General features: G+C 40.1%; 1 protein-coding gene across 1 annotated transcript in view; it reads right to left on the bottom strand.

The window, feature by feature from the left end:
- The window catches only part of COL4A6 (collagen type IV alpha 6 chain), a 92,692-nt gene extending 67,292 nt beyond the window's left edge, over positions 1 to 25,400 (bottom strand). The window contains exons 1-2 of the mRNA XM_086756679.1: positions 25,359 to 25,400; positions 12,629 to 12,712 (exon numbers count right to left, since the gene is read on the bottom strand). Of these exons, the coding sequence (XP_086612805.1) occupies positions 12,629 to 12,712; positions 25,359 to 25,400 (126 nt within the window). The remainder of the gene's footprint in view (positions 1 to 12,628; positions 12,713 to 25,358) is intronic.
- Between the last annotated feature and the right edge of the window lie 1,410 nt (positions 25,401 to 26,810).

Genomic DNA, 26,810 nt, shown 5'->3' with positions numbered 1-26,810 from the left:
CAGAACAATTAATTATTTTCAGAGGTCTCTTATTGAGGAGCACAGGGCGCTAACATTTTAGTGTTTTACTTCAAAAGATTTTCTACTAAGTCACCTACTTTCCTGAAAATACAATTGAGTGAGTAACAGATTTCTTAACCAAACCTTGAGAAAACACGTAACTACAGTAATTCCCATGGAGTAAAAGCCCTTCGGAGCACCAGCTGTCTCCTACTGTACGTTTGTAACTGCCCTGCTTTGTAGGACTTCCCCGTCTCAGCTGGCATCCTCAGTCATTAGTCATCATCGTAAAAGAAATGCCACCACAACATCACGTAGGTCTTCAGAATGGCCAACAGAGACAGTAGGTATCACAGGAAATCAAGCTTCACAAAGAAGAAACGGAATCTGTTTAAAAATTTGCTGGAAAATACCCATTACCTGTATTTCTCATATAAGAATATCCTGATTTACGTTCCAGCTGTTCACGAGGTGTGATTCATGATGACAGGGTAAGCGGTCCTCAGCGTATTTGTGGAACTACATTAAACAGTGTTCCCAATGAAAAGATTACGATAGGCATGCACTGTAATTCACAGGAAGGGCTGAGGGTAAGCATTCCTGCACCACTCCAAATAACCGGGAGCTAGCACACTGTCCATCACCCCAAAAGTTATCTATCAAAGTGTACAAGCAAGAACATCCGCACTTTTGAGAGTGGTGCCATTGTTCATCGATACAAACCAGACATCGCTGCAGTTAAGAGTTCAAGTTACAAATAATAATTATAACAAAAAAAACCCCCGAACTGTACTGAACAGGATTCTTTATGAATATTGCACCTATAGGGGGACAGGACGCCCAGATCCAAGACACCTCTTTGCTTCTATGACCTACTATCCCTATGTCTAACACAGGTGAAGTCGGAAAATATGCTACATGGAGTGACTTTGCCTTGCAGAACGTGGCCTCTGCATGTATACTGAGAGCTTCCAGCTCTTTTACACCAAAATTATTCCCCAAGTGTAGCAGTTTGCAGCAAACATAGCTATGGCAAGAACATCCTGGCTGATGCACTTCGTTTGTTTCTGGTTTTGGTTTTTTTTTTTTTCCCCCCCACATTTAGACATTCTGGGTGTGTTTTTGGAACCTGACAGGAAATGGAAAGACTCAGACACACAGGCAGGCAGATGTCTCTGGTCTGGCAATAGAGATGTGAGCAGAACAAATTTGGTGTTGAAGCGGATTTGCCGCTGTGCTAATACACACCCCAGCTTCGGGAGCAGGTGGACAGGACACAGCTCGACTAAACCGCAGAACAAGTTGTTCTATAGTGTTCCAGCAGAATACTATGGATGTGAACACAAATCTAAGATCTATCTTAAAAGATGACAGCTTTATAGAACTCTGAAAGATGAAACTAAGCACAGAATTGCATCACTCTTAGCACTAATGCTAGGTACTAAAAAGTTCTTAATTTACTGTACACTGAGAATTCAGCACATGCTGAGTTGTTTTATTAGAGACCTTTCTTTGATCATGTAAAAAAAAAGTACAAGAAGCTTTAAGAGACAACCAGAGATTTCTTTTTCATAGTCCTTCAAAGCTGTGCATCATTTGTACTGTATTTATTATGGATTAAAACCAGACATTTTTAATTACTTTGACTTCTTGTTTATTAGTTTTGGTACCACTCTGCTGTTTTTAAAAAAAGACCCAAAAATATCTCAAATGTCACCCATTACTAATAGGGACATTTTTAGGCTACTTGTCAAACTTCTAAAATGTTCCTTTTTCCAAAACAAGTAACTGGATGAGCTACTTGCTATGACTCGGGTATCCCTGTATCCCATTCTTGTTGCAGTTCACACCTTCCCTCCAAGTTTTCTATATTGGCAATGCCACAGGAGGTCAAACAGTATGAAATGTGTCACCCTCAAAATCAGCTTAACATTAGATAGTTTGAAAATACGCTTGTTCTATCTAATGGATTTATGACTTATTAGAGAGCAACAGCTAACCTGTCCCTAATGAACAGCTTAAAAGGAGGAGACTGCCAAACACTCGAGTCTTTCCTCCTATTTGTACAGAATTAGGTCGAGGGAAAAGTTGATACTTTTCTTTCTTTATATTATTTTACTGGCATCTCTCTTCTTCCACACTTAGGAAACCTGGGAGTCTTTCACACAGGATCTTTCAGAAACTCCCATTTTCCCCTCAGCCACGCTGCACTCTCGTTTCTACATACAAGCTCAGAATGCACCACCCCGCCTACTGCTCCCTCATCTTTCTTAAGGGCGACGTGCTCCATCATTTTATCGCTATTTTTATAAAACTGACACACATTCTCAGCCAGACCATTCTGTATCCTGCATGTTATTCATTCATCTCGTATTCCCACTGTGTTTTGTTATTTGGATGCTCCTTTATTTGTCCAAAGTAAAGCCATCGTTCCCTTTTCCTTTGGGTTGCATCTCCTACATGAGATGCCTATTGTGACAACAACCATTAGTTTTCCGTTCTTTCATTTTCTTTTCCATCAAGTGTTTAGAAAGTCAGCCCTGCCATCTTCCTGGATTCATCTTCCTCATTCACAAGGAGACAGCTTCTCCCCATTCTCCATTCATGAACAAGCTATAGCCTAATTGTACCAATCTTGCACTTATTCTAATAAATCTTTGTAATGTTGATGAAGCTTAATCATAGGCTAAGATTTTCAATTCTTTTTTTTATTTCCCAAAATCATCAACTTTTTTTTCCACTTCTTAGATGATCAGCAAACTGTTCCCTCTCATTTTTTCCACGACCTTAGAGTAATTTCCACCTGCTCACAGACAAAATAGCCCACTGAGGAAGTCATCTTTTGTTTTAAACTTACCAGACAGACTGTCTCATACAAAGGGATCAGGTAGCACCCTCCAGAGTTCTCCAGACAATTCTAAGCGATAAAAACTAATTTGGAAGTAAACTTCTTTGCACCAATAGCACATACATGGTGGTGTGATTCAGACTCCCTTTGTTGTATTTTTCTTCTTGTATTACCGTGTCCAAACTCAGATAATACCTGGTTATTGCCATTAAAGGCACAAGAGGTGTTATACACCAGACTCAAAAAGAAGCATTAACCTACAGTTACTCCACAGGCCCTACCCTTTTTTGCTGCAGATATACATGTCCTTTGCTCTTCTAAAGCAGGGAAATTATCTCTAAACAGCTTTTCAGCCTCATTCACCACAGAAAGTTGAGGAACAACAGGATGTTCTCCTATCTTCTGAAAGCTATGATTTCCTAGCAGGAAAAGCTGTAATTCACACCAAAAATACTGCACATTTTTCCCAGAAAAAAAAAACACCAAGGATTGACAGCTAGTCTGGGGGATCCATGCATTTGGCTTTACTTCCAACTAATTGGCACTAAAGCCTCTTTTACCACTACAAACACAGTTTTGCCTGCTTAACCATCTTCATTGTTTGCTCTATCTGGCTGCAGGCTCCATGACTGGCAGACTTCCTGCCTATCTGTTGCCTAATTAAGTTTGCTTTGTGGCAATCCCTGCTGTCGGCTGTTTTCCTGGCTCACAAGTGTCAGCCAAATCCCTTAGAACTGGGCCTTACTCATAGATTGGTTCTGCGATCCTTCTCTTTCCAAGAGGCTGACTTACTCAAGACATCACACTGAAAATCTGTCTGCAACACCCATACTTAGCTAGAAGATGGGTAAGTTTGGGGATGAGGAGAGAGGTAGGAAGAAAACTAATTATTAAAGAGAACTTAACATGGAGAAAGAGGCTACCGAGACACAGTCTAGGTGGCAAATGCAATACACGAATGACACACAATATGAAGGAAGAAAATGCCAATTGAGTCATTTCAAGGCAGGATATATGTTACTCCTTCGCGTCTGTTAACCGCTTGCAGAAGAAAGGCAAAATCTTGTGCCATTTCTCAGGTATTAATCATCTCTTTACAACTGAGACATTGCAGGAATCGTCAGACAAAATCCTACAGCTTTTGTTAAGCAGAAGCCCAGCTAGACCTTCATAGGTTCCAAAGACTCACATTAATATTTGGTTTTCCTGTCCTGGGTGGGACACCAGAGAGTTTCTCTTCCTACAGGAACTTTTAGTTGTCTTTCTGACTGTAAGGTGAAGTGGTTGATGGAAAACAATTTTAAGAATATTTACAACTCTTCACCTACCGTGAATAAACAAACAAACAAGAGAAATGGAAGAGTTTGTTAGTCCTGTTCTAAAGAGTTTTATGACAAGTAAAACATCACAGATTCATCAAACATTCCATTCTATATCCAAGAAAGATTTAATTTGTATAAAGAAAAAAAATTGGATGTGAGGATGTTTTTACTCTCCAGTATTTAGGAAGCAGAGGCGGTTACTAGGAAACTGTTGTTCAGCTCTCTGGTTTGTCCACATGGATCAAATCTGTAGCACATCTTGTCATTTTTGGTCTTGGATAGAGTGCCACAGATACAAAGCTAGAACAGAAGGCCAGTCATGGCAAGGCTCCAAAGAGGGAGGGAGAAAGCTAGTCTGGTTCTGTCTTCCCATCTGTCTACATACGTGAACTGAAATCAGTGGAGTGATGGCATTGGCTTCAAGGGGAACAGCACTTTACTCACCCAGATTACCAATGGGAGCCGTGGCAGCTTGTGTGAGCAAGAAATTATAAAGTGTCTATGCCCAGGGCAACATGTCTGCGACCTCAGCTCACAATGCCAGCATCAGAACAGAGACAATCATGGTATACTGTGTCTTCAGTCGCGGAGGACATATCGCAGTACACGGCAGAGCAACCTGACTGCCACCAGCTGACTGCGTGACTTCCAGTAGTCATCTCAGTTTAAATCCCTACCAGTAACACCTCACTTCTGAGAAGCTCAATTTGAGAAAACCAGAGACTTTTTTTCAAGCTATAAAGGAGAAAGAGAAAAGACATTCACTTGGTATAGTGAGACTAGCAACAGCTTCTCCAGATAAGACAACTCACAGCATTGTAGGAAGCAGCAAAGGGCTTTTAAAACGCTCCATTTGCTCCAAAAACACTGGAAAGACTTTAAAATCCTGCGTTACAACTCACATGAAGCACAATGATAGACACTTCTGTTCTGGGCTTCACCAAGCCATCTGGAAGTGCTCTGTGGAGCGCAGTTTGAGGACCCATGTTCTGGCTGATTTCAAAAGTAAACACAGGCCCCCACTGCAATTACAAAATCTGCTGCCCTTGCAGGCAGATTTAGAAACAGTTTCAGGTCAGAGAGTCACCTCAGCCACCCTGGTGATACAGCAACGCCAGGGTTTCTGGGTGGTTTCCAAGGCTGTGGAAATCTTCTTAACGGGATATGTTTCCTAGAATATATTTAGCCTCATTTAGAGCACACATCCTTTTGGCCAAACGGCAAAAAAAAAATAATGGAAAACACGATTTGCTACCAGAAGCTCCTTGGTTAGGTTGCCTAAATGAAGTTGTTCATCGTTACTGAATTCTACGACGTCTGTAACTAAGATAAGACGGGTGCTCGTCCCCTCGAGAAGTCTTCACAAACGTACTCGAGATTACGAGAGATGATGTAAGACTGTGCGTAGGAACAGGCTTGGTCTTGATACCCATTGCATAAGGGACACTTTCAAATGCAACGAGATCTGTTTTATTTGCGCTGGTTTAGTTCATATATGGTGTGGTTCTCATTAGAGGGCTAGGCTCAGTCTATTTAGGTTGGGTCAGGAGGACATGTACAATAATTGCTTAATGCTGCATTTGGCAAAGTTAGTTTTATTACTCCAAAAAAAAATAATCTTGGCAGCTGTTAAAAAAGCAGCTGGCACATAAGTTGTTTGACTTAACTATTACCTCATTTTCTCTCAAAATATTGCCAAAACTTCTTAATGACAGCGAACAGATGGTCAACATTTTTCAACGTTATAGATAATCCTCTTTGCAAATCAAACGATGGCATTTTATTTGTTTAACCAGAATGGGATTTGAACAAAGAATTAGACATCATTTACACATATTCCATGACCAGCATTTTACTAAGGGTGAATAGGTGCAGTCAAAATGGCAACGCACCAAGATAATTTAAAACAAAGTACAGCTCTTACATTCACATTTGGGGGAGGAGGGTCTGGTTGCTGGCTGATTGCTCGCGCTCAGAACCCTTGGTAGACAGCAACCTGCCCACCTTCCTAAGCTGCCATGCACACTCAGTTACGGGGCAGTCAGTCCACCTCAGGGTTCAACCTAGGATACCATACAACCAGCTGGTACAGAAAGAAGGATGAGGAAAGGAGAGAAACTGGACGGGCTGCTGACGTCTCCTACATGTGGTAGACATACAAAAAAAGTCCAAGATCTCTGATCTTAAGATACGACTAAATAAAAAGACACAAAGAGATGAAACACAGCAAAGAAAGTCAGGACAATAGTCTATAAGCAGTATTTCCAGACACCAGGCAGAAAGGAGAATATAGCTTCTTCTGCTGTAGCCAGGGGAAAGTGATGTGAATTGTTGATGTGTAGACAGGAAGGAAATGGAGTTGGATATACTGCAGAGAATGAGAGAAACTGGTTATAACCTGGCAGAAAGAGTCAAGTCAAGGATGGCATCTAAGACAACTGATTAACTGAAAAGATGTTGGTGTTGACAACAGCAAAGAGAACAGGAGGAAAAAGACAACTCAGTTAAAAACAAGACATTACCTCTGGCACCGTTATATCTAAGGTGACAGTGAGACATCCGTAAGGACATTTGTACAGGTCTGGTGGGACATACAGCTGATGGCAGAGGGAGAGAAAAGGAAAACAACTCAGTATATCGAGGCAGTGAATGAATAAACAGAAAAATAGAAGAGAGGAACTGTGAAAGCCAAAGGAGGGAAAGTACCGAGGCCTAGCACACGTACCAGATCTGAGCCCCTGAGGTTTGGATACAAGACCTTCACAAGGTATGGTCAGGGGAACGCAGTGAAGTAGTTGGACTGGAGTTGCCTACAATGCAAGTGGAAAGGAAGAACCTACAATAACAGCTGTAGAAGCCTGGAGGTGAAATCAAAGATTATGGCAACACATACACATAGTCTAGTCCAAACTTCTGGGTTCTTCTGCAAAAGGAAAAAATAATTGGCTGTACTTATTCTAAGAGGAAAGAGCCTGGAGACAAATCTTTAGGTGTAGGTAACAGAGAGAGTAGGTCAGGAAGCATGGCTTCACAGATGTCTTAAACTGGATGATGAAGAACTCACTCTAAAATTAAGCAATATTTTGCTCCCACCTGAATTATCTAACCTCCCTGCCTGAGCTCACTAACTACAGAACTGATTCCATGGTCCTGTATATGAATTTACTGGTATTTGCTACTATGTGCTGTCTTGCTTGACCAAGCTTGAACACATTACAGGAACCAGTGATTACGACCACTGTTAAACAGCCAACATTTCTCAAGAACTACTATAATGCAATAACCCCTCCTTCTCTTGGATGTGAAAAGACCTTTATAAAAATAACTATATAATGATCTCAGTATTACCTCTACCAGGCTGATTATCTACGGTTAGTACACTCAGACAACATTTAGAACTAGTCATATCTTGGCACTGACAGTTTGAAGGAAATGTCAACATCTCATAGCCTGGTTCGATTTTAATTGGTACGCCAGGCCAACCTGCAGGCCATGGATATCGAAATGGCATCACTATGTCCTACAGTGGTTGTCAAGCCAGGTACTAGGAACCCACAGAGAAACAGAGAGAAGTTTGAAGCAACAGTTTAACAGAATTTTGTCTCCAGCAAATATGTTTGTGTAACACATATCTGCAAAAAAAAAATTATTTTGTTGAGCTGACACTTCCAAAGAAATTGTTTTTCATCAGGAAATCCCTAAACTGTTCCAATTAGAGTGTTTAACCAGCCAAAGCAGAATTTAGCAAACATTATTAAAAAATACAAGTTGTAATTATTAGAATTTCATAGCAAAGAAATGTCAACCAATCTTCAACTAATTATCACAAGAGAGGCACTTTGTACACCCAGTATTAAGTTGAGGGGATTAGCTCCAGACAAAAGTTAATCTAAGATCTCTTGCCAATGCGACCTTAGTTTGTGCTAGATAACAATTAGATTAAATCATCCAAAATTCTGACCTCAGGTTATGCTGTTCGGTGCACGGATGGTGGGGATCTGTCTATCTTTTCTAGTTTGTTTGATCTGCAGTGATTCTATCAAAAACTCTTCGATTGCCCACAGATAATTTACACTACATTTACTACTATCATTTTAACCTCAGAGAAAAACTGAGGAACCTCGTGTATCTCTGGGTACACTAGCCTTTAACTCAGATAGCGACTGCATTTTTGAGCAAAATCTCTCAATCGTACTCAATCTCTCCTACTTACTGTGCTTTCCTCCACATTGCAGTGAGTCTCGGAGTACCTAAACAGGATTTCTTTTGAGTGAGGCTGGGTCAGGAGATGTGCTCCACAGCCTACCTGATGCACTCCAGTGGTCCTTCACTTCCTGGGACCAGACTGAATTAAATGTAAAGTGCCCACACTTTACACCCTCAGAACCAACTAGATACACTCCTTTCCAATGACACCAGTTGCTAGAAATAGCCTCTGTGTGGATTTTTTTTCGGAGACAGGAAAGAGATTATAGAAATCCATTAATAGTTTTCTAATTGATCATATCACCAGATTTTAATGGGCTTAAGAACACATGATGCATAAGAAATACAAACATTATTTTACATGATCACATATCACAGGAAAAAAATGAAATATAATTGGCAATATGAAGTTCTCCCAGTTTACAGCAATTCTAAGCTGTAAAAGCCGCCTGGGACACAGTCTCTGCTGAGTAATTTGTAGAACCTTGGAAACAATTTCTAGACTTTTTTTTTTTTCCTTTCAAATTCTTTTTTTAGTGTGGGAGGTGAAGACAGGACTTAAAATAAAAAAAAAAAAATGAAGGATTAGTATCGGCTGAAGAGCTCCAGCACATCCTGAACAAAGTTTAAAACAAACCCTAATATTGTTATAAATTCCAAGATAAGTGAACAGGCATCAGGAGAAGGTACACACGCAGCAAGGACTGTGTCTGCTCGTTTATCCCTGTGACTGTTTGAAAGCAGATGACAGTATATTAAAAAAAAAAAAGCCAACACTATCATAAACAAATGCAAAATGAGCTGCAGAGCTGAAATGGTGCAGGCTGTCTACTATTTTGTGTTTCTTGAAACTCTGCAAATAGAGGAAATGCCCTCCTGGTCACTGCTGACTTCTCTGCAGTGCATTTCTTAGCAACGCAGCCATCAATACAGCATGAAATTTTCAAAGGGCATTATCCCTGTCCATAAACTGTGGATCAAACTGTGAGAAAGGGGAGTGAAAAACAATTTTTTAAACACAATAATTTCTTCTGATAGTTCCAAAAATGTTCCAGTTGTAGATCACTCACCTGCACTAGAACTGTACATATTAAAAATACAGGCTTTCACTAGATGGAGACTAGCATCAGAATTTGCATTCACTTCCTCACTTACATTTAATTTAAAACGGTTTCTTTTTCCACCTCCCTCTTCTACTTCACAGCTTAATATAAAACGCGTTTTCTACCCATCAGTTGTTATTCGGAAAGAGGACTCTAAGGCTTGTATGCAGAAGCAGGTTCAATAAGCCTAAGTTTGTGTTCAGACTGTCTCTCTTCCCAAAAAGATTGCATGCACCAGGGTTTGGGTACCTCCACTACCACAGCTGACTTCTTTTTAAAATTGTCTTGTTGCACTAGTATCTCGGCTGGCCAGAAGGATGGGAGCAGGGACACAAAGATTTAGAAGTCACTCACCTAGAGACTCCAGCTGTAGAGGTAGGGGCTCTCACATTCTCTGTGATGCTATCTCACATTTTCTTTGCACAGCATTACGTTAGATTTCATATTAAAGTCAGTATAAGTTCTAACGATGTAGTTTAGGGGAACTTAACAACTATATCCAAAATTTCTAGATTTATAACGGGTCAAAATCAGTTTGGTGGGCTTCTCCTGCTATTACATTTACCCTTAGAACTGTCATATGACCTGTAAGCTTAACTAGATATCTCCTTGTGCACTTCAGTAGTAAGAGCCACAAACTCCATTCAATCTTTTCATTTGACCTCTGAGAAAACTCCAGAAAAGGTTCTAGCTGGGACCTTTCAGCGAAGGTACTGATAAAGAGAGGAGAATGGCTACAATATGGCCCAGAAGTTTTGCCACTGAATTACACAGAGCCAAGCTTTTTGTCAACTTACCATCAGATACAAGGACCAGTTCTGAATTGCTGGCTAAGATGAAGGGTGCTTCCATAAGAGATTTCTTCCTGTGCAGGCTTCACAGTAAATTGAAACACATTAAACTTCACTGAACAGCCTAAATTGGGTACCAGCTAGCATTATGGTTTTTCAAAGCGAATGCAAGCCATTGGGACAACTAACAGAAATGAAATTTCGCTCCTGGATGAGATGTGCCTTACCACCCTGCTAGAAGAACTCCCTAAGTGGCTGCTAGACAAACGCTGTAACACTCTACCTCCTGAAAAGAATCCAAATTATTCCACAAAAAAAGCTGACTCACTTTACAGAGATTAGTCTTCTACCAAGCTCCATCTTAAAGATAAGGAGGTTATACTTATTTAATAATTTTTAAAATATCTTGCACATGCACTAAAAATCTATAGCAAAACCAAGACCATGGGGACAGAGGGGGTTCTACATGCCTACATCCCATTTCTAGAAATATCTTTCACTAATCAGATAGTGGAGGTCTTAGGCACTTTTGAAATTTTTATTGCCTAAATAAGGCAATTGCCAAGAAATAAGCTGTCCTGCAGGATACATAATCACACCATCCCCTTTCCCCATTCAGCCAGTCACCTCCTTATCCTCTGGCATGGCAGGACTCCAGTAGCTGCCTGCAGATGTCCAAGAAGGTGTCAGCAGGGCTCAGTAGAGCTTGATGGAAGTAGTGTTGTAAAATGGAAAGATTACCACTTCTAGCAGACAGTTTACTCCACAGATGGATCTCAGGAGGATGGAACACGTGTTTAAAGGACTGAAAATGCCTACCGATACAGGTCACATAAGAAACAAGCTAAAAGCCAAATGAGTTCTCAGGTCAGCAATGAAAACAGCCCAAAATCTTTGTGACATCTTAACAAAAGAGATGCCAAGAGCTCAAACTGCAAGGTCAACAGCGTTGCAGCCAGTTTAAACAATCAAGTTGAACCCCGGGAATGTAAAGAGACAGAAGAATGATGCTCATTGCTATCTGAAGGTCAAAGCATTTGCAGGATATTGTGTTCCAGAACCAAACTAGGCCTGTCCCTTACTGTATCTAATCACAAAAGGTGTTGAGCAATGGGCTTCAGCTCATATTCTAGGTTATGTTGAGAACTTCCTTGCAAAGTTCTTCTGCTTATCTGTTTAGGCATGTTTTTACCCCACCACATGATGATTTGAAAGAATTTTTATACTTCCAGAGAAAACACATCATCAGTTATCAATTAAGAACTCCTGTGGAAGTCTGTCCGCAATTACAGAAACATTTAAGCCTATGCTGATGATAATTTCTAAACAGTAACATTTTTCTAAGTTCAGTCCTAGAAAGTGATGCCTTGAATTAATCCATACTGCGTCACTGAAACACAGGAAAAAAAAAAAATCAGGATTGCTAGTGTTTAAATCAGACTTAATTTCTTTTTTTTTTTCCACTCAGAAGATGACTTTTCAATATCATTTCAGCAAGAATAACTACTTTACTTCCATTAAACAAGAAAACTACCATTATTTTCCTTCTCCTTAAGCCCCTCCAAATTAATTATTCGAGTACCTACAATGCAGCTCTTTCCCCCTTTCATCTCCGCAAGCAAAATCTATAATTCATTTTGATAACTGCAAAAATGCTTTAGAAACTTTAAGAGAAAATATTAAGAAGATGGTGTCTGGACAAAAATTAACATTGTAATTGAAGGCAGAGTGAAGTCAGCAGCTCTGCATTGCCCTAAATAGGAAATAACCAGCTGCATTAAGATAAAACATACAACCCTTTCATACAATCAAAATAAATGAAAGATTTTTACAGAAAACTTGATTAAAAATATTTTTGCTTCAAATGCAGACTCCAGAGAGAGGGGCTTTAGCTAAACAAAAGACTTTCTCAAAGGGAAACGCTTAGATTCATTCAGAGTTTTTTTCCTTTGCAAATATCAAAGTAAAAAACACTTTCATAAACAAATAGAAGCTATTACAGCAAGGACTGGGCAAAATCTGCACTGCCCACACCACTTTGATTATCCTTTTTAATTGTTGTAATCTACTTTAAAAGCATCTGACTTTTTTTGAACTAGGGCTTAGATCACATAAAGAAATGAGATTCCATGGAAGACTCATTGCAAAGCTAGCAATTTGTAAACCTTTAGAGCAGCTTTTGGAATCTTGGCCAGCCACGTTTGAAATGCAGCTGGTCTTTGTCATTTCTCTTGTTTCATGAGGTCATTGGATTGAGAATTACAAATATTAACTTGAGTTGCATTTATTTATTTATTTATTTATAAAGAGATTGATAAGAGACACAAGGACGAGTTGTGTTAGTGAAAAGAAACTTACCCGCGCACCCTTCTCTGGAAAACATTTGCATCCAGCGCTGCAATCGCGGCCCCCGCATGGCCCACTGTAAGACTTCTTTCCACCCTACGAAGAAAATAAAAGAAAAAAACCTGAATTTTATAACTATTTATCAACTGAAGATCTTAATTATTTTTTTTCCCAGCACTTTTTACCTATGTAACATTTGTCATGTGAATTTGCTGGAAAATAAGTGGCAAAATACAGCTACATTTTAACTTCTCATTAATTGGACACACATTTTATTAACGTGGTAGAACACTGGCCCAGGTTGCCCAGAGAGGTGGTGGATGCCCCATCCCTGGAAATGTTCAAGGCCAGGTTGGACGGGGCTCTGAGCAACCTGATCTGGTTGGAGACGTCCCTGCTCCTGGCAGGGGAGTTGGACTGGATGGCCTTTGAAGGTCCCTTCCAACCCAAACCATTTTGTGATTCTGTGATTCTATATTTATGCAAATCTCAAGTCCCTATATTATGAACTTAATTCCCAGCTAATATGGACTGTAACGAGACATGAAAGTCAACCACGTAAGTTCAGTTTAGAGAATTTGACCCACTCCCTCCCGCACTCAACAGGCTTGAAATACTGGGCTGCCAAAAGCCCTGCAGTGCTAACTGACAATGCTGTGGAAGTCCTGAAAGAAAGTTCAATTTAACCACCTACTAAGAACATCCCCCTGTAAGGAAACTGTCTTTCACTGTCAAGTGTGCTCAGGTACAGTCCCTAGGTGTTGGAACTGTGAATGGAACAAACATTTAAGCTCTCAAAGCTAGGTGACCAAACTAAGTGCAGAAACAAGTTCAGGCTGGAACTGAACATTTCCTTACTAAGAGCATTCACAGAAAATATTTTTAAAGCCTTTAAAATTTCCTGACATCTGTCAGTGAGGAACGTGAAAAATGAGAGGTGATGCTTGCAAGCTTCTCATGTACTTTTGAACTTCTTTGCACTAGCTCTCTCAAAGAAAGTAACCAGTCCAACATCACATGTTAAGTTTTCTGCTGAAGGTAAATAAAAAATTCTCCACACACCTTGACATTCACATCATTTTGCTAAACTAAACATTCCTGGTTTTAAGGCAGCATAGAATGAACAGACAGTAACAGAAAGACCTATCTCTTGCTGTAAAATAGTCCTAACAACTTTCAAGTAATTTTAAGAGGCATCAAGTATAAAAAAAACTCAAGCAAACAGTACTTTCACAGACTTTTTGGCAGTTTTGTTCAGATGGGACCTCATTAGATATGGAGCTTTTGGACTACTCAGGACCATCCTGTGGTGGGATCTAACACAGTACTTGAGCAGAACATGAAAACTGGTCCCTTTCTCAACAGACACACTGCTGGGAGGTCATTCTGACCACAAGCACCATTAAGACCTTCGGATCTGGTTCTAAGACGACTTAAGAGTGAAATGCACCAAGACACACCTTTTGCCATGACTATACGCATATTTTGTGGTGGAGATTTGGACTCATTGCTAGCCAATGTATACCTCCATTCCTGACACTTAACCTTGCATTTACACTCTTCACAGACAGCTTTCTGCCTCCAGGGAATCAGATTATGCCTTTGCAGACATTTATTCCACCTTAAAATCTTCAAAGTTTTCAACTTCCAATTAATTTTTTTTCTCCAGATTATTATTTGTTCCACCAGTCCTTTGCATGAGCCTTTGGGTCCTATGGTTCTGTTAATTCTGCTTGCCTCCTCAGCATGAGTAACAGCAAAGAAACTTCATTTCATCACAGGTCTGGATTCCCCTAAGGTCACCGCCTTGCACAGTTCCTGTCTCGGAGCACTGAAGCTCACCCGGTCGGAAATCCTCCAGCTCTGGTGGCAATCAGGTCCTTCCCAGTGGCAGAGGACTGGCCAAAAAGCAACGGTTCTTTCCATCCCCGCAGTGCTGTGGTTAGCAAATCTGATTCTAGTTAAAATCCTACTGAAGTCAAAAGGAATCTTTCAATTGAATTTATTGGGAGCTGGATCAAACTCTCGCTGAGGTTTATTAAAAACAGAAAATGCGTCCCTAGTTTGTGCAGAATTGTGTTCACAATGTATTTCCACGTTGCGTTTCATTTTGCTCACTTGTGAATGAAAGCATTTGGAAAGGAAGCAAACCAAAGCCAGTTGGCTCCGCACCAGGTGTTACATGTCCGAAGTATTTTATTTAGGGGAAGTAACTGACATCAGACACTCCAATGCTACTTAAATAGCAAACAGCCATGTGCACAATATTTCTGAATACAAGTCTAAAGGCTGCATGTAATTTTCTAGACTACAATGTTCTCTTCTAAAAAGGTCTAATACGTTTTTCCATTCAAATGTACGAACACATAGGTCATTTGAACATTTATAGATTGTAATCTGAACATGCAAGCATGGGCCCTTCATACTTGTTCTGTCTATGGATTCAAGGGAGAGATTTTTTCCTACTGCTCTGAGATATATTTCAGATTGACAAATCTGGCTCCCCAGGGAATAAAAATTAAAGAAATAAGGGTATCAGTTACAGTGGTAAGCACCACCATTGTAACAGAAATGAATTAAACTAATTTAATCGGTTAGAAGTAGACCAAGGTTTTCGAAACAGAAACTATAAACATAAAATAGTAGCACTGATAAAAAAAAAAAATATATATATACCTGGTATTTAAATAGCCGTAATATAAACTGAGTAACACACACACACTAATTTTAATTGAGTTATTTCAGTCTTACGTAAGAATCACTAGCATTTCAATGTAGAAAAAAAACACTTTAAGAAGAATTGATATGAGTTATAAACTGTTTTTAAAAGCCATTCAAAACCAAGAGTCAGCATAAGAGCAATTTTCCTCTTCTGCTTCTGTGTCCCTGCACCAAGCATTCAGGCACAGTTGATTCATTCAGATGGAGTGCCATTCGAGTCTTTCCATTGGCTTCAGTTTGTTTTGGGGTGAAGCCAAAGAGAATAAAGACACCTAACAGCTGTGATGCCATAAGGGATGTCCCGGACTCCTGTTCATTCCAGCTTCTCTAGAGCAACACACAATTCAGAGAAAACTGTACCTGCAGCACAGGCAGGGGTAAATCAACTAACAGAGCACTTCACTGGGAAGAGGTAAAGTACACCAAAAAAACAGTATGCCCGTGATAAAAGAGGAAGAAAAAAGTTATGCCAATAAAAGATAATGGTGATAAAACAGAAGGAATCTCAGATTTGCACAGAGAGATATGGCAGGGATTAAATTTTTTACTCTAAGATTTCTTTCCAGTAACTTCCCAACTCCAGTTAAGAGCAAAATCCTAAAAAGAAGCTTAATAATCAAAAGCTGGAAACGGAACATAATGTAAACTTCTACAGTCTTTAAATAAACATTTTTCATGTAGTTCAGAATCCTATTATCTGCTGATGACTAATAAGGAAATTATATTTTAAGTACCAGACATTCAGACACCCTCGTAAAATTTCACAGCGAGAAAACCAGTGAAACGTAATACCTCTGTTTACTTCATGAGCTGTGTTAACTTCAGTGCTGCTGTGTTAACCTCCATGGCTCTTAGGAATTAAATTCATTGCAACATATTCTTTGTCTAGTATTCTTTTAACTGTTGTATTACAGAATTTAGAGCCCAATCCTGAAAACACTAATGCACATGTTCAACTCCTCCCTCTGAAACCAACAGATTCTACCTTGCCATGCCTGTGTTAATACATAGTTGCCTTACTGACATGAAAGAAATTCCTCAAGGCTACAAAGCCTTGAAAAAAATGATAAACCAGGAACCACAGCAATTCTGTACTCAGAAATGGCAGCGTGACCCACCAAAGATAGCATAACATGATGCAGCCGTTGGGTTCAGTAATTCTTTCTAACACGAGGTGTCACGGAGCAGAAATAAACTGACAGGCTTGCCAGTTAGAGCGTATGAAAACAGTTGCTGGGATTTGTCTGGCAGTGAAATATTGATCAGGTGAGAATAAAATTAATAATGTAAGCAAAACATCAGATAAAATTAAAATGCAAACATATTTTTCCCAATAAGAATATCAAGTGTCTGAACTCATTTCAACTTTCTTGTTGGAATTTTTTTGGTTTTTCAGACTAGAAGGTCAGTAATCAATGGGAAGCAGCAAATGAAGAGAAAGTCCCGAGTAACTACCAAACACAAGGATGATACAAGCCTCGGAGCAAATGGCCTCACCTGACACATCCCAAGAACTCATCCTTTTCAGGCCACATCATCATACTGCCTCAGAGCTGTACACCCGCCCATGAGAACAACTTTAGTTGAACAGTGTTCTGGGTACCACCCTGCTGCTTCGGAACACTGTGCACCTCCGACTGTCGGTAACTGGGATGGTACGTCAACTCGAAGATCTCTCTGTGGTAGAAGCATACAAACCAGCACTACGGGTGACGGTCAGGGATGAAGACTGGGTTGTCTTACATGAACTAGTTGGAGGAAAGGACAATGCTGGCACAAGCGTACGTATATATAAGCTTCCATAAATATATGCAGGAGAAACTAAGTTTTTTAAGCAGAGGGCAACATTGTTCTAGTTACAAAGGCAAGAGACTTGACAATATTAATGAAGTGGTAATCCCTCTCAACAGAGATTGGTAGGACGCAGTGACCAGTCACAGTATGAGACAGGACTCGGTGACTGCCACCTCTCCATTGTTGCTGAAGCATTTCTCATGTCAAAGCATCACCTTCCCATCCAGTTATTAGCACCAGAAGTGTCTAGAAAGCAAAGCTGTGGGGAAAAAAAAAAAAAAAAAAAACAAACCCCAAAAAACCCAACCTAATGAAATAAAAATCGGTGGAAACTGCCTCAAGGTCTCCACTTTCTACACCTACAAACTTCTCCTATAATTTGCTACATTAAAATCTGGTGTAAAATTGTGACAAGCCTGGAAAAGCATTTTTCATTGACTATAACAGGATTAGAGTGTTAAAAAAAAAAAAAAAACCACCCATTCAAAAGAATCTATAGAGTTTAAATACTAACTCATAAAGCAGATGTAAAGCCAGACTTTAAGTCCTTCTCTCGTCCTGAGTATCACCTCATTCTTCTTACACTCCCACAGAAATGACTGGCCTCCAAACACGAAGTACAAACACCACATACTGGTTATTTGATGTTAACAGATTTGAATATGGCTCGGAACAGCTCCGTCTTCTGATATTTCCCAGTTTTGTGGATAGGATTGCAGAAAGCTGTAGATACTTTTTTCTGAATAGTCTATCAGTCGATGCACACGTAGTTAAAACCAGACAGTTTATTTACAGCTTACATGAGCGAGGACGCAACACAAAGCCACAAGCTTATCTTTTACTGCACAAAAGGTCTTTCAAACGGCGCTATTAAATGTGAATTTGTAGCTAAGATACTAATTCATTTTAGGGTTCACCGACTTCTTCGGTTAACCAATGTCCTCAAATATTTTCATTCATTTCATAGAGCTGGCAAACATCTTAACTGGCAGCAGAGACAAAATGATAGTTACTAATAGAAACCAACTCTCCTCCTAATTCAAACGACACATGAGGTTACAAAGCTTGGAGGAAATCCTGGCCTAGAGAAACCAGTGGCAAATCCTGACTGAAGCAAATTCTGTCCCATACCCACTCCCTGCCTTCATTCCTGCCAGTGAGACAGAAGTGCTCTTGCACTGAAAATTAGATAAAAACCAACACAAAATAAACGTTAGAGGTCAATTCTTCTACTTTATACACACCGGAAAAATGAAGTGATGTCTTCCAAACTATAGAAGGGTTGCCTGACTCATTTTGTGAGGAAATATGTATTTCTTATCCATTGGATGGAATTTGGAGATAGAGTTTATAGACTTCTAATTCACCAAAGTTAATATTCACTCATACTAATAATGTCATCAATTTATGTGAAAGGAAACATTCTCCCAGTAAAGGATTTCCAAAGTACAAATTTTCCTGTGATTGTTACCAATTATAGTATTTATTATATTCGGGGCATACAAATGGCCACAGACCTCATTACACACATTAGTATGTTAGAAAATCCGTAAGCAGAGCACAGGTGATTACCTGGTCTGAAAATATGAGTAATAAAATGCCATATAGTTCTGTGTGGTTTACAAAAATCCAAAGCTTTATTTTTGCAGCTACACAGAAGGAGTGTTTCTTTTGTCAGGTCTGCCCAGGCCTCCGTTACTGGCTGGAAAGCCATCAGCATCACCCTCATCCGTGCTTCAACCTGGTCTCCCCAGCCTGGCAGCACTCAGACTTTTAAGCATCCCACAGTTATTGCAGCAACCACCCGAGCGGCTGGCACATGAAACCAGTCACTTTGCACTGGAGTGGTAAGGACAGGCTCCTCTGCCAGAGGCCAGGCTCTGGATGGGAGTGAAGTGACATGGGACAGAGGTTTTCATTCCCTGGACCCTGTCGAGTGGGAGGGAGGTCCCTGCATTTAACTTCACAACACGCCGGTGCATCGGCAGGAGAGGGATCCATGAGATCCGTTATGATGCAAACGCTGCAGTGCTCATAACACTGAAAAGTAGAATTATTGCGTCTCCTTGTAGGGAAAAGTGCAGAGAAGCACAGTGTCACCTCAGGGAAAAAGAAATGCACAGTTCATTTGCTGCTTTAATTTAACGAGAAGCTGCCATTGGTGGTGTTTACGCATCCATTTGTGTGGAAAGAGACAACAGGAAACTCACATAAAAGTGAATTTTCAGACCACATTCACATATTGTTGCAGCACACAACACTGAAAACCACGAAGGACATTGGCAAAGAATCTTCTTTTGTTACATTGCTTTCTACCAAAGCTGGGTATGTGCCAAAGGAAGAAGAAAAAACATTGCCCTAGTTCTGCTGCCACACCGAACTGCAAGCTACAGAAACTAAAGCAGTGGTTCCAAAATCAGAGAGAACTGTTATTTATACCATTTAGCACAACTATTTCCCAAGTTTGTACCTGCCCAGCAGCTTTATAAGCTTCACACAACTCTGCCACAACCCTCTGGCTAAATCCAACACTCATTGCCAACTCTATCGTACTAGAGTTGCTGGACAGATTAATATTTGGTATACTAAAGCCCATGCTATAGGTTGATTTATAAAGAGTATCAATGAGGTAGTTGTAGGAGGTGGGCCTTATGATCGATGCATGTTGCGTAATGTACATATATAACACCGTGAATCAACACCCAAGCCTTTATAAACACCACAAGTAAATCATCTAAAAGTCGGTCTTAAAAAAAAAAAATCAAAATAACTCACCACAGACAATGTGCACTCTTTCATCAAACAACCTGGTTTCAGACAGCTTCTTACTTTAACCCTAAATGTCCTTGTGATACATACAGGATTTCACACAACCTTAAGGGTATGCATATAGCTTGGAAACAAATTTTCATTAACAGCTGCATTCACTCATTGACTGAAACGACAACATGACTCTAGCTTCTCTTCTGCTCCTGACAGTACCTTGCAAAAAGCTGTGTAATAGATGAAACATGAGGGTTTTTTTTTTCAAAACCCCTCATTAGTTTGTTTGGTTTTTTTTTTTTCCTCCAAATAGTTGAAGTTTCAAGTGTTGTAGCCAATTTTCGAGTCCAATTATAGCAATTATGGACATCGCTCTCATATTTACACGGATCTTTTAGATCTGCCTCATCTTTTCTAACTAGATGCACAGCTTCTAGTGGGAGCACGAGCTTCAACAACTATAAAGCATTTGCAAGCAATATAACGTTTCACTTTCAGAAATAAATCTCAGGCAATTATAATCCTCTAGAAGCCTCTTCTGCATATTCACTGTGAAAGTAACCATTCTCCTGTCAAATATAATCTGGATGTTTTATTTCTTTTTAAGTGGGCGGGTAATCTTGCATTCAATATATTTTGTAAGAGCACTGCTTTCCAACAATTGAGATTTTCAAGCCTGCTTTTCTCAACACCTACAGAGTTCTGTTGCATGAGAAGTCACTCATTAAAGATATTTTTTCTAAAAGGTATAAAGTAAGGTTTTGGTTTTGAATACAAAAGCTTTTCATTCAATTGCAACAGAAATCAGGAAAATAATAACTTGAATAATTTCATCTATTTCAACTGAAATGCTTGTCCAGAGGCTTATATCACTGAAGGGTATACAACAACTCCCTATATATAAATTTTATCACCTTTCTACAGTTTTGCGTTCATTCCAGATACAGCTGGGCCAGTGGAGAAGCACTGGAAGTGACTCAGCTCCTTCATCTCGTAAACAGTTCTAACAATTAAAAATACTAGAGAAGGAAAATCTTCACCAAAAGTCAAGGATAGTACTTATCAGCAAAACATGTCCCAGAAGGTAAGCTGGAATGTGTCCACTGTGATTCACCCTCCGATTTTATAGACAACACAGACCACCAACTTTGAAAATATGGCAGCAATTTATTGTTTGCATCTTATTTTCAAATGCATCATTCCCCAAAGCCATCTGTTAAAAAACTTGTCTTGAAATGAAAGTTCCAGAGCTGACAATCAAATGGCAAAAGCCTAGGAACACACTGGGAGAAACCGGCAGTGCCTTTAGCGATGCTCTTGGCAAAATGCTGATGGATTAAGGAGTGAGGGAGGGAGCTGCATCTGACCTTCCACTGCAAAGCTAACTACTAATCCCTCTCTGTATCTTTTGGATTTGAGTCAGAGGAAAGAAAAAAAAAAATCTGATGTAACTGCTTTCTGTGATGGAGTTACACTAGGGGTCAATATAGTCTTACGTGTGGGAGACAGCTGGTATAAGGATGCTTGATCTGTCTCCTGGGGAGACAGCAAAGAGTGGGATGAGCACAAGGAAATGCACAGCTATGAACATGAGCGGAGCCTCTTTCGAGCCATTTCTGCACTCAGTTTGGCCTGCAGGCTCAGTTGACTCAGCCAGCATCAAAACACTGTCTAAAACAGAGATGGAAGGTGTAAAATGGGAGCTACAACCAGTTAACCACCACCACACTTGAATAAACAGCACTTGCACTGATTCTAGTCATGTTCCTTCTCCATTGCTATGCTGTTTGCACGCTTGAAGATATTGTCCAAGAAGTACAACTTGTGTAACCATCCCTTCCTGAAGACATCACCAATCCTGCACAAAAGAATGCTGTTGGTCTCAATTATTTTCATGTCAGTTTCTTCCATTAAATTCTCATTTTCTCTCAACTAAATAAATTAGCGGCAAGAGAAATAGCCATAATTCCCCTAGTTCTGCTTTGTTTCACTTTGTGCACATACAGTACATGTATCAGCAGTATTCTGAATCTCTTTAGTAACTATTACTTTATTTCCCTAATGAAAACATGACCTTACCAAAAGCAAGTCTCCACACTGCTCTACACTGTTAAACTTATCTTTAGTGAAAAGCATTGAAAGACTCAATCCCACAATGCACTAAGATCCGTGCTTAATTCTGATGATCTGAATGAGACCAAAGAACATAGCTGAATGCCTTGCTAAACAGAAATTATTTAGGCACATGATGGATTTCCTCGGTGAAGGCCTCACAAATAGCCCTCAGGATAGAGCGACAGACCTGAGCATTGAGCAATCCTGAAAAAAAAAATAAGAGTAGGTGTTACCTCTCTCCTTGCACAAAAGATGAGAGCTTCCTCCATTTGTCTCAGCTCCCAGGAAGGCTGCCCTCCGACCAAAGCAGGACAACTGCCTGCCCTTCCCTGTTAGGGATGGCTCTGAACATGGAAAGGAAAAACAAATTGCACTACATCCCCTTCAGTATAATCAACTGGAGAAAGATGAAAATACCTTTTCTAGCGCAACAGAAGCAGCGTTACTCCAAAACTCAGGGAAGGAAGTCTGTGAAACTCGCTCTTTTATCTGACACTTATTTTAAACAAATATGCCACATAGTTTTTAGCTGGAACGTGGCACACGTTTTTTGTGATTAGCCCAAAGGACAGAATAAGCTGTTTGGAATATTCCAGATTCCTTCCTTGTCAGGATTAGGGAAAGGTTGCCGTCAGTACTGAATACCCAACTATGTGTATTTCCACAAATACTGAAAATACCTGGACAGCTACTTTTCTCCACAGGCAAGCGACAAAAATAATCCTAATTTAGCCATAGCCATTTTCATGCCACTAGTATTTCCAGAATACATCCACAGAAAACCTCCTGTATCCCTCCCCGTGACGCAGTACGTGATAAAAACGCCTAGGACTACTTCAGCAAACACGTCACTTTGACAAATAATTCTTACTATACAAAAATCCGTATTTTGGGGAGTGAATGTGAGCACTCCTGTTAATAAATGCAGTAGGGAATCAAAATCTGCGCTAAATAGCAGACCTGCGCTCAAATTCCCTGTCACATTACCAACAGACACTGATTAAGAAACTCCAGTGTCCCATTCTTTGTTACCAGAGGACTATAATTTTGAAAATGAAAATGAGTTATTAAGAACTGGGTTTATTTTAAAAAAGTTCCTGTGGCAAGAAGTCATTGCTGCTGGGAGTCTGTCATAAATAATGGAAACCATACATAGATGGGTCAGGCACTTCTATTTTATACATAAAGAATTAGCTCCGCCGGCATCCCAAATTAATGGTTACAGCTGCGGCACTTGTCTGTTCAGGTACTAATATACCTACCCCAGATTAAATTTCCAAAATAGGAGGGCACATGTCAGCTACAGACAGGGTGGAACCAACCAAGAATCACTCCCATGTGCAGAAATGGTTTAGTTAGCAAAGTATTATGGCCCAGAGGCATAAAGTTTACCCAGCTTTTCCAGTTCACTTACAATATCTAAATCAAGGTCACCCATTCTTCTTTTTGGGATGGGACAGAAACAACCCAGCCAACCCTCCCACAACCTTTCATTCTATTTTTTAAAAAGGAAATCTACATCGCGAGTTACAAAAGGACCAAAAAGCCCAAACAGCTGAAAATCTATATAATTCTTGTCTATCTAAATAAAAATATAGGCAGCCATCTCCCGGAACTGTCAGATTACCTGTTCTAGCATCAACATGATTAACTCTTTAAACTCTGTCTCCATAGCTTCACCAGTTTGCTCTCTTTTCCCCATTTAGCCACTTAATCTCTGTTCTCCTCGCACTCTGATCCTGCAAACGTGAGCTGGCTTGTCTCTGGATCCCTCCTCACCAATATCCTTGGAGGTTTTGTCATTGACTGAAGCCAGAACAGACTAAACCCGTTGCAAATAGTGCGGCGAGGCATTCCATTGCGTCATGTTCATCAGGTTTTCTAGTAAAGACTTACTACATCAACTCTGGAAAGTACCAAGCACATTGTGTGCTCTTGGTTAATAAAACTGCAAAAGAAACGAGGGAAGTAATTTGTGCTCCACCCACAAAACACTTCAAAGAGTAGCATCGTTGAGAAATTACCCTCCTTTGGGGGAAAAAGATGTCTGCTACTCTGATGTTTGTTTTGGACACTGCACAATGAGCCCTTGTTGGTAACTAACCTTTGGGCACCATAGTAGCAAGTATAATTAAGAAAAATGGGGGTTTTTTAGGTAAACATCTTTGGAGCTGCTCCTCTGTATACTATTCCTATTTTCAAGGAGTGGACTTAACAAGTCAGAATCTGTTTTTCTCTCAGGAACGTTGACTCTTGGCTGCTAACTACTTTGCAATCTCAACTGGTCATTTACCCTTTATCAGAAACACCAGATGCCACCAGGTCAGCTGTACCATCTACAAACATACTGTGCTGGCTTACACGTCAGTGAAAAATCAATTCCTTTACGTTAAAATGAAAAATAATGAACAATGCATACAGTACATCCTTAAAATTGTATACGCCTCTGTATGCGCCTTCAATCAAGCAAACAAATTAAAAATAATAAGAGTAAAATCAGACATGTTGTTCTTCTGTAGCTCTACAAGTCTGCAAAACAAAAGTTTCATAAAAGGCCCATCCAAGCAGCAAATGCAGTCTAAATGTCCTTTGAAGTCTGAAGGCTTCCCTTTTAGTCCCTAACAGAGGATAAATCAGTTGGCAATTCAGAATTTTCCAATACTGTAAAAATATCAAAAATGCAAAGAGTAAGCAACAGGTGGAAAATCAAGAAAAGTAAATTATGTTAAAAGCCCCCAGAGTATGCATTTGAGATTAATTATATCACCATGCAAGCAGGCTCACATAACCAAACATGGATTTGTTAACGTAATTCCCTTTTCTAGCCATAGTTGTAGACAGTAAAGTGACTTTGATGAGTTCTTCTGTCACACTGATGATAATAACCATATGTTTCTAAACACAGCTTATCTATAAGCACATTTTTCTGAAAGTCCTCTACACACACAGCGGTGGTCCTGCAAAGCGTTTTTCAAACAAGCCATCTCTGGGAGGAGACAGGGAGGGCAAAAAGTTTATCTGCTGGAAATACTACAGTTCAGGCATTTTTTTCATTCCACATGGAACAAAGGTTAGGAAAAAATTCCTGAAAAATTAGTCTTTTCAAGATAAAATAAAATGGATGTTTTTAACATGGGAAGAAGAATTCTGGGCACACCTTTCATATTCTGCAGCAAGTCCCAGAAGCTCAGGTTTCAACAGTGTGAAACCAAGAGCCTGGAGGCCTCAGCTGCTGAGTGGCTGGGAAGACAGAAAAGCAGCCAGAGACCAGGCAGGTTTTCTATAGACAAAACTTCCTTCCCAGCTTCCATCTACATCAACAGATTCCCTGTGGCCTTCCAAGTTTTACCTGAGCAGCATTTCCCGCGAAAAGGCGCTTTTTCAAACCCATGTGGGCAAAGAAAACAATTGTTCATCAGTTGGAAGTGAGCAAAAGCAGCATCCCAAAATGCAGACACAAATGGCAAGGCTGAAGGGGTGCAAGAAAGAGATAGAACAGGCAGTGAAGAATAACAAGGGGTTGGAGGACACAAGGCTGGGAATTCAAGACTTTTAAATAACAAACAAAACCCTTTTCCAATTCTACCCACCCAGTGGAAACAAGAGCTATGGCCAAGTCTACTTCCCCTCTACCCCCCAGTAGAGCACTTCTGGGTTGCTTTGAGCACGTCAGCTCCTGCCGCCTTCTCGGTTCCCCTGTTCTAGCTTTGCTTCCATACAACAGCTCTGCAGGGTCCTGATCTTGGGCCCTGGAAATTCAAAGAAGGGAGTGAACCAAATTTGCAGAGGAACCTCTAAATGAAAGGCTGTTTTTCTGCACTTTTTTGTTCTGTAGAGCAGTCCCTGGAAAAGCTCCTGGATGCTATCTTTGAGCCTGGTTGGACTTGTGTGCAGAACGAACACAGCACCACGCTCCACAATTTAAGATGATCACTCAAGACCTTGAGGATTGTGATGTATCTAACGAAACCAAGATGTGAAGTCAACCAGCAGTTTTCTTACTACGGAATAACTTTCATCATACTTAGACATAGCACCTGATGTGCACAACAAGGTGTTGTATTTAGTATTACAGCTGGTAGTTCAGACTGATTTTCCGGGCTGCCCTTCTCATTTCTCTGAGGCTTTGGCTTTGCAAGAGAAGACAAGCCAACTGTTCTTTCATGGTAAAACAACCCTTCCTAGTAATTCAGCCAGCCAAGCCCTTCCCTGCAGGGCAGAATTGATTTGCTTAATTGATTTGCTCTCCCGTCTACTCAGCAAGCACTTTACTACACAGTTAAGCCAGATGTAAATTAGACAGCAGCCTGAGAAACCAAAAAAGGATGTGTTCCACATGTTGGAGAAGACCATGGCTATCATGCTGACTCCTCTTCCTAGTGACACTGATAAAGGAGAAGCGAGGCAGGGAGAAAATAGAGGTAAGCAATTATAAAATGTCAAAGGAAATTTAAGTAGTTCCATTTTGTACCCATATATTTAATTTACTGGTTAGCCTACTTAATTTCCAGTAACACCTCTGAGCAGAGCGGATGTCTATTCATCAACTGTGGATGTTACAAACTTCTGCCAAGACAAAATGTACAATCTCTGTTACAGATAATCTTACCTGTCTGGAACAGGAAAAGACAAAATGACTTTATAACATTTATCTAGATTAAACGGATCAGGGGAGGTATAGCCTGATGCAGTATTTTGACAGGATGAGAGTATGTTTGCTGAGGAATAGGCATTGATTAAATCTGAGACAATGTGTGCCACAAACATTTCTACTAAGGAAACCAAAAAAGGACAGAACATA

The sequence above is a fragment of the Chlamydotis macqueenii genome, chromosome 11, assembly GCF_036417535.1.
Source record: "Chlamydotis macqueenii isolate bChlMac1 chromosome 11, bChlMac1.mat, whole genome shotgun sequence".
Lineage (NCBI taxonomy): Eukaryota > Metazoa > Chordata > Aves > Otidiformes > Otididae > Chlamydotis > Chlamydotis macqueenii.
Note: the sequence above shows the minus strand (reverse complement) of the source record. Positions and strands in the feature narration are given on the sequence as shown.